The 8734-nt window shown below is 36.8% G+C and overlaps 1 protein-coding gene across 1 annotated transcript; it reads right to left on the bottom strand.

Annotated features, from left to right (window-relative positions):
- Positions 1–610: 610 nt before the first annotated feature.
- Positions 611–5262, bottom strand: LOC112185416 (ras-related protein RABC1). Its single transcript, XM_024323667.2, has 6 exons — positions 5054–5262; positions 4870–4938; positions 3884–3949; positions 2665–2786; positions 1247–1375; positions 611–995 (listed from the first exon to the last, which is right to left on the bottom strand). The coding sequence occupies exons 1-6, from the start codon at positions 5205–5207 to the stop codon at positions 891–893; spliced, it is 645 nt and encodes a 214-aa protein (XP_024179435.1). The 5' UTR covers positions 5208–5262; the 3' UTR covers positions 611–890.
- Between the last annotated feature and the right edge of the window lie 3472 nt (positions 5263–8734).

Below are 8734 nucleotides of genomic sequence, written 5' to 3'. Positions count from 1 at the left end.
AAAATGAGAAACATAGGTAGCAATCCGAAAATTGAATGAGTACTAACAATGCATTGATAGGACAAGAGTTGAAATAGGAAAATAGGAGTGAAATATGTGAGGTAACAGCGGCAGCTGCAACTGGAAACCTATGAAGTTGCGAGTTTTTCTTCTTTATCAATCTAGGGTTTGGCATAGAAACAACCCAAACGAGTATTTCTTATTAATAGCATAGAAAAACAACTATACCTATGAAAGCTAAAAATTGCAGTTGAACTTTCCCTCTTTTTCCCATGATTCCGTAAACCTGCATTGCAGAACCATGCTTGATCCCCTTAACAATCTATAGGAGGCAAAAAACATGATGTAGCTCAGATCCCCAACTACATGGAGATATTTACTCTGAAATGGCAACTCGTCAGATTACGATTTTGAACTGTCAATAATTTCACATTGTCCGACACTCCAATTGGAGTAGCTCAAAGGAACTCAGGAAGGACTAAAGTTTCACTAAAACTGGGGTTGGAAATTAAAATAGGAACACAAGTTTCTGCCATGTCGTGATCAACAGCGATAGACGTATATATATTCAAGCTTTGGAAAGCATCAAGTACTTAAAAACCGTATTTTGTACAATGCACGAATAAATCAGCTTGAATGTGTTGTATTACATCAGTAATTCTTCCAGGGCTGGACAGAATATTAAATGTCATTATGTTTGTACATACCAGATCAGTCCAAAAGAAAACTCAACATAAAAGGCATAAATCACATAATTTATATTTTACAAGTAATTTGCAGTCCTTGTAAAACAAAAATACAATGGCAATAATTCGTTGGGAATTCGAAGTAACCGTTTACTGCTAGTTAGAGAGATTTGAAATGCCAAAAGTTTGATAAACTTTTCAGCTTCAGCAACAGCTGCTTGCGGCTGCACTGGACTGTGGTTTCTCCTTAAATATGTTTTTTTTCAACCCTTTAGAACCCTCGGCTAACAGACTAGGAGTATCCAGAATCTGCATAAAAGATCGCAATTATCATACCGTCAAATTAATATCAGGCATACAATCTATGGCTACTTAACCTACTATGGTGCTTTCAGCAAGTTAAAACAATGTTGTCTTTGCATTAATATTTCTTCTGTGCAAACGGTAATACCTTATTATTTTATTTTTCATGTCACAATACTTGCTTTCAGTACCCAAGTTACATACAGATTAGTGCAGATGCAGTCAATGAGATTGCAATAGTTACGAGGTTTTCATACCTTTAAAACAAGCTCTTCAAAGCACTGCTGGACATTAACTCGAGTTTTAGCACTGCATTCAATAAAGAGACATCCAGATTCCCTAGCAAAATTTATTCCCTCTTTTTTGGTTACAACCCTGTCACTCTCCTGAAAAATAAGAATGATTTAAATGAGTATGAATAGCTCAAAAGAATAGATAGCGACCATGTAGAAGTTGGTGCTTAACACAAATAATAACCTCATAAAATTTGAACTCCCATGTTAAATGTTCAGCAGACATGCATGCCAACCGGCTAATGAGCGGAGGGATAAAAGTACAGAATATAAAGATTGGAAGCAAAAACAAAAAAAAAATCCGCATTATTCATTTCAAAATCCTTACCAAATTAAAAGGGTAGAACCTCTAAAACTCTCCTCTAGTATATCATTTGTTGTCCAGATTTGCAGAAATAATAGAGCAAGTGCTTCAAGTGTTCCATTTCCCTGGTCACCAGGCAACCAACGAATTTTCGCCATTGGATCAGATCCAATGACTGCAACCTCCAAGCCTAAGGTTAAAAATAATATTGCACTAATAACACTTCCGCCCAAAGTGCTCCTAAGTGCCTATAAGCCTGACCAAGCCCACATTCTCTCTCTTTACTCTGCTTCTTCTTTTCACTTCTGATCGAAGAAGTAACAGTTTCTAACTCTTTCAATTTTATTTTATTTTCTTGAAAAATAAATTATCACAGTGAATGATACAATAAAAAAGGAATAGTGGTCCACAACAAACAAACAAAAAAACAGTAAAAACCAGAAAAGCTAGACCAAATACTATTAGTTCGCTGCAGACAAAAACACTAAAGACCAACTATCTCTGCCTCCAGTCAAGGAAAATATCATAAATGCTAGTCTCTGAAATCCAATGGATTCACATTGTGCTAGATTTTGTGTTTTGAACGTGTTCACTGTTTCTGAATCCTCAAAGCAGCTTCAACAAGACAACGGAGCTTCAAAACTAAACATGGGATTTGGGAATTGCTCCAGAAAGCACAATTTTCCAATCTTCCCATATAATTCTAACTATATATGTTTATCCTAGATGCATTGGGACCACCGACAATTAAAGTCGCCAAGAAAACAAAAGGATGCAGAGAATATCAAAAGGACTACAATATTTTTTGTTTCAGTTTCGAGCTATTACAGCTGCTGGAGCTAATCCACTGGTGACCATATTTTCTTTGGTCACCTGTTTACCACGAGAACAAAACACAGGACACTATGAAGACACTTTTTACAACTAGAAAGCTACTACAAATCTGAGATAAATTCTTGTGGGGGGGGGGGGGGGGGGGGGGGGAGAGAGAGATTGAATCCAAAAGAACCTACATATAAATCAGAGTCCATTCCCAGGCCCAATACAATCTTGAACAATAAATGGAATTTTAAAATACCTTATCGACTTTGTTTCCCACAAGCATCTTGATGCAGTCTTGATTTGTTGAATAGAGTTCTATTTCCTTGGCCCATATATCGCAAAGGTTTGTAAATGTTTCTCGCCTTGTTACATCATAAACTGTTGCAGTTTTAAGAAACAAAAATGTAAGATTGAAAACAGATGAATACTATACAGAAAGAATCCCTCAATCAGAGGCCTGAGAAGTCCCCACTTTAACATGACAATGTGACACATAGTTATTTTTCATCAGTAAAAGGTCAAAGCATGCAAGTTGCACCTAAATAAGGTAAGGCATTCCAAAAGTGAAAACTTATGTCTCAAAGAATCAACAAGACATGTTATGTCCTCCCTCCAGAGCACGATTTACAAGTAACATGGGTTTCAACATTTCCTTAAGGCATGTTATGTCTCAAAGAACCAGTAAGACATGTTATGTCTTCCCTCCAGAGCACAATTTACAAGTAACATGAGTTTCAACATTTCCTTAAGGCAACTATTACCTCAAGGAACATCAAAAATCTTAACATGTTACTTACTACCACATTTGAACTTTTGAAGTTATAAGATCAACCTCCTATCCAGTTAAATTTTATTTATAGGTACATCAAAGTTCACCAAGGGATAAACATGATAAAACACACTATCTTCCAACGGAATGCAATTAATGAGATGAGGGCCAATAGAAACTGCTACACTAACTACAATTAGAGAGCACCTATGTATAAATTGCTCTGTCTACTGCAATTTTTTGTTTTTCAAACTGGATGACTTACTGATTATTGATTATCAGCCAACAAACTGATTACTTGATTACTGCTCCTGTACAAAATTTCCTGGTACGTTTTGACTGATTACTTAAAATGCGTGTAGTTACACCAAAAAAACCAAACTAGATGCAGGTTGCTCCATATCTATATAACCTAACTCAAATGACTTAATCACAAATTATATGCAAGTGAATGACCATTTTGTCTTTGAACATTCCATCAAATGCATCACATGGAAGCTAGTACAGTTCATATTCATAATTTTTCCCTTTTTAAGAAAATAATGAAGAATCATTTATAAAGCTAACTAAGGAACAAAATCAAGATGAGTGGCATTAACTTATCTGCTATTAAGGTACAGTGTATGTTCTATGAACAACCTTTCCATAAGCCATTATCTGCAATTTTGAGTTCAAGGAATCTAAAGCAGGTGTAGGTAGCACTTACCCATAATTATCCCTTGCGCTCCTCTGTAATATGAACTCGTCAAGGTTCTAAATCTCTCTTGACCAGCTGAATTAATAAAAAATAAAAACATGTTAGAAATGGAAGAGTCCAAGCCCTCCTTTTGACAATGAACATGGTCAAGGAGAGCTAACTAATGACAGAACATTATACAAGATGAATAGCATATCTACATGTGGAGCAAGAATCAATGTCAACGAGCATAAAAGCTAAAATCCAACAAAGATATATATGCAAGGAAAACTAAGGGCTAATCTTTAGCATGAATGCAGAAGTTTTTCTCACTTAAATTCAGTACACACTCAATGCTTGATATCTGTACCATTGATATTAAACTTGAAATTATTGACCAGAAGTAGTGCAAGTCGTATAATTCAACCCCAGCTGGGATGGATTTTAGAAGTTATTGGTACCACAATGGTTGCACTTGGACAGTTACACAACTTGATTTGTAAATTATAATCAATATATCAAGAAGAAACAAACAAAACACTTGCTTCAACCACAGGGAAGGAGAGGAAACTTGAATGCACGTAATGAAAACTAGGTTCGTTATAGTAAATCCGAGCAACAGAAGAAATTGATTAAGCTGTTGTTGTGCCTGATCAACTTTTCAAGTGAATGCACACAAGAAAACTACCTTAATTATTACAGCAATATAGTTGTTATGACAGCCTGATCAACTATTTAAGTGAAGTTCTTATTGGCACTTCAATCTCTTGATTTAAGAAAAGCACAAATTGAGCGCCTAATTCGCAATAAAGGAGAAAAACGAGTGATGATTCACATCTTATGATAACATCTCATGTCTATTTCAATTGGTTTCTTCCATAAATCTTCCAGCATTGCTGAAAAATCTGAAATTCATCGTACAGAAAAACATTCCAAATGATCTAATGATACAAGAACAAGCACCGCATCCGGAAAATCCCACACATTTTAACACGATCAGTAAATGCCGATTTTACCTGTATCCCAAATTGCAAGCTTGAGCTTCTTGCCGCCGACATTAACATACTTGACCTTGAAATCAACACCTACGCGCAGAGAATCAAACCAGAAAGCGAAAACATTACACAATTTCAAGAAAGACGAAGGAAATTTGGGAGGGAAAAGGTGAATCGGAGAGAGAGAGAAAGAGGAAATGCGAACCGATGGTAGGAGAGAGGTCTTCGAAGGAGTCGGAAGTGAAGCTGAGGAGAAGACTGCTCTTGCCGACGCCGGAGTCGCCGATCATCAACAGCTTGAACAAGTAATCGAACTCGCCTTGATTCGAAGCCGATGATGATTCCATTTCACTTTTCATATGATTCTCAAGGCAATGCCATTTTCCCAAGATCTATCAAAACAAACTCTTGTACCCAAGGGACAAAACCGTAATTTGAACTTTCCTGTTTCCCAAGTTTTTTTTTTTATCAAAGAGAAAATTTTAATAACTCCAAAGAATGCACATATTTTCTATTATAGCACCTTTTTTTTTTTTTTGAGACAATCATCAATTAAATTCACATATTTTCTATTATAGCACAAGTTTTTTTTTTTTTTATCAAAGAGAAAATTTTAAAAACTCCAAAGAATGCATCAATATGGGGACAAATTGTTTTCTCACTGAGAACCCCCACAGAGCTATTAGACTACAAAGCATCAATTAAATCATGGAGCCAAGGATGTCCTACATCTTTGCAAAACATAACTTGCACCAAAGACAAAGCAGATCTTGCCAATTTGTGAGCCACCAAGTTAGAGCATTTCTTCACATGCTTCCAAGAGACCATATCAAACTCGCTCATCATCAATCTAACTGCATCTAGTACTCCTCCAATATCACTAAGATCCCATCCAGAAACAGTCAATCCATTAAGCACATTGAGAGCATCACCATAAACTGCCACATTTCTCAATCCCAATTCTCTACAGTACTTTAACCCATGCCACAAAGCTAATGCCTCAGTTGCAGCAGGTTTAATGGAAGCCGGCAAAGGAATATATAAAGCACCCAGCAGCCATCCTTCATCACTCACAATCACTGCACCCATCCCAACACATTCCTTAACCACATCAACAGCACCATCAAAGAACAACTTGGTATAAATATTTAAATTTTGAAATGGGTAGATAACATAAAAAATTAAAATAAAATAAAATAAAAGTTGCTTATAAACTTGCCCGATAGGCGTTACATATGGTGCAATAGATATTTTGGAAGAAAATTGAATCTCCTTGGCTCCATGAAGTATTAGAATTAAGATGATAGTTTAGTACATGGGGTTCTCTATTGAGAATAGCTTTTCTCCGAATTGATAAAACCTATTTTGAGTTAATAAATTTATATTTCATACTTCGTTGCTTTGATTTACTTCCGGGCTTCCGGCCCTTCCAGAGAAGATTGATTATTTAAAATAAAAGAGGCAAACCCTGGATGGTCATATTACTATCATCCCAGGTAAACCAGCGAAGGTTAACCAGCACAAACCCTAAAACAATTGTTTGTAGGTACATTGGAGTTGGGCAATCAGAGGAGGTGTAGTTGTTCTACTACTTCGTCAAGTCAGAGATCGAGGAACCGGGAAAAGGATTCTTCTAATGCTTTGGCTTACAGGCGGTCCTGATTTTTTTTTTTTTTTATCAAATAGAAAAGCTGCATTAAAATTAAGAGGCAACCGCCCATGAATGGTACAAGGTCCATACCGGACAAGTTTCAAAAAGAGCTACAAAATTAAACCTAACACTGGAATGCAATACATGAAATAACACACAGAGGCCCAAACAGTAGGCCAACAACTGAGCCCAGCCCACACACGCCAATCCGATGCGAGAACCAAACGCTGCCGAGACTTGTTGTAAAGAACAATGAGAAGCAGCAGCCAAACTTCGCGAGGATGTCGAAGCTCCAAAGATCTCTGACAAGCAATCTAAATCTCCATCTCAATACCCGAACCAACATAATCGAGTGTCCCAGCGAAAGGCCAAACGAGGGATCTCCCAGCAAGATGCTGAACCAAGGAGTTAGGAGTGAACTCTTTGTCATCCAATTTCCCGTCCGAGAAATCCACCTCGAGAAACGCTATGATTTACTTGATTTTTCTTCAAATCCATGGAGGATATTCGGATTGAGATAGCAGCCAAGTATCTTCCTAGTCCTCAAGGAATTTGACCTCATAGTTCGAAGAATCGAATTGAAAAGGATGGATTGAGCGAAATACAATAAACAAAACGAGTAAAGTACAAGGAAACCAAAACAGAGCCCGAACAGGGAGGCCGCCCCCAACTCATAAGTCGTCAATCCAGATTCGAAGGGATCATATTCATAAGGTTTACATCAAAGTACATATGGTTGCTAGAAAATCTGACAGAGAAGTTGAATGGGGTTATTCTAGCTTCTCCTCTTTCTATTGGTAATCGGTACTATGGACAGGAATCATATTCATTGAAGGTACACACTCAATTGAGTATAACAACAGCAGCCGCTACGGTATTAACTACCATATATTCATCGAGGCAATAGATCAGATACAGATCTGATTTATGCCGTAGGGATCCATAATTCTACAGAAGGAAGGAAGCTTGTGCAGATAATCAATCACGCGAAACAGATTTGTTCTTTCTCTATAATATATTTATCTTTCAATACTACAACATATCAATTATTTGATTCATATATGCTTTGTTATCCTTTGTATATGCATGGTTAAGTCGAAAGCACCAAGTGATTAACCACAGTTTATATCTCTAGTCCTTCGTCCTTCATGTGAGGATATAAATCTGATTTTGGGGAGAATGTTTTTTTCTTCGGTTTGCAATCCAGTTATATGTTATATTGATCGGTTGCTTTATTTTTTAATTTTTTTTATCTGACCATCTTGTTTTATAATTGCATAAAGTTTCTCAGAGCCTATACAATTAACAAGGGCCAGAAGTTCCTCAGAGTTATACAATGATCGAAACCACATGTTGTGATCCTTGGTCATATGGGGACCTGAAGTTCCTCAAGGGTCATAAAATGTAAATTGGAAAATTGTGAATGAAGCTCTTCAGAACTTATGCAAGAACGAGGGCCAGAAGATCCTCGACGTAATATATGAACTCACATATTTTTTTATCCCCAATAATTATAAGAGGCTGGAAATTCCTCATATTTTTTGGTATTGGGTTTCCCTCCTCTGTATGATAATGTGAATTTGAAGTTCAATTTTGAACACTTGGCCAAAGCTAGAGGCTACGTTCTCCACAAGATAAAATTATGTCCTTGTGTGATTACAGGAGCGAAGAAAGATTATCATTTTGTGAAGTTGGGCAGACCAGGAGTTCTGTGTATTTTCTTCATTAATGGAACCAGAAGTTTCCATAGTTAATTTTATTGCATAATTTATCTATTGTTTTAGGGAATCAGAAATTGAGAGAAATTTGCTGTGTATTCTCATTGATAATAGAGTAGGGGTCTCTTTATATAGATGATACAATGCATAGAGTTAGAATCATACAAGAAAATATAATCTCTAGATTCTTCTAATTGAACCCTATTACCACTAGGTCAAGTAACCTAGAGTTTGGATTAAACACAAATAGAGATATCCTTAAACACTCCCCCTTGTGTTGTCCAAACGCGGTGCTTCTCTCGTTGCCTCGTTAAAAACCTTGCCGAGTAACAAAAACCTAGTGGGACAAAAATAACCTCGGTCGAAGGGGAAAAAGAGCACAACACACCCTTCACAATTCGAGACGAACATGTAGACATCTCCCACTGATGTCTGTGCCTCTCCCTGATGACTACGATTATGGGAGTTCATATAATTTCCGCAAGCCAATTCTTGCCACATGTTTCTCGAACGTGAA

The sequence above is a fragment of the Rosa chinensis genome, chromosome 2 (assembly GCF_002994745.2).
Source record: "Rosa chinensis cultivar Old Blush chromosome 2, RchiOBHm-V2, whole genome shotgun sequence".
Taxonomy (NCBI): domain Eukaryota; kingdom Viridiplantae; phylum Streptophyta; class Magnoliopsida; order Rosales; family Rosaceae; genus Rosa; species Rosa chinensis.
Note: the sequence above shows the minus strand (reverse complement) of the source record. Positions and strands in the feature narration are given on the sequence as shown.

Bases quoted from the DNA above. Each gene is read 5' to 3' on its own strand.
- LOC112185416 (XM_024323667.2), bottom strand. From the start codon at position 5,207: ATGAAAAGTGAAATGGAATCATCATCGGCTTCGAATCAAGGCGAGTTC. The intron at 4,939-5,053 runs GTTCGCATTTCC...CTCTGCGCGTAG, and splicing joins AGACCTCTCTCCTACCATCG to GTGTTGATTTCAAGGTCAAG. The intron at 996-1,246 runs GTATGAAAACCT...TCTTTTATGCAG, and splicing joins TTGAAGAGCTTGTTTTAAAG to ATTCTGGATACTCCTAGTCT.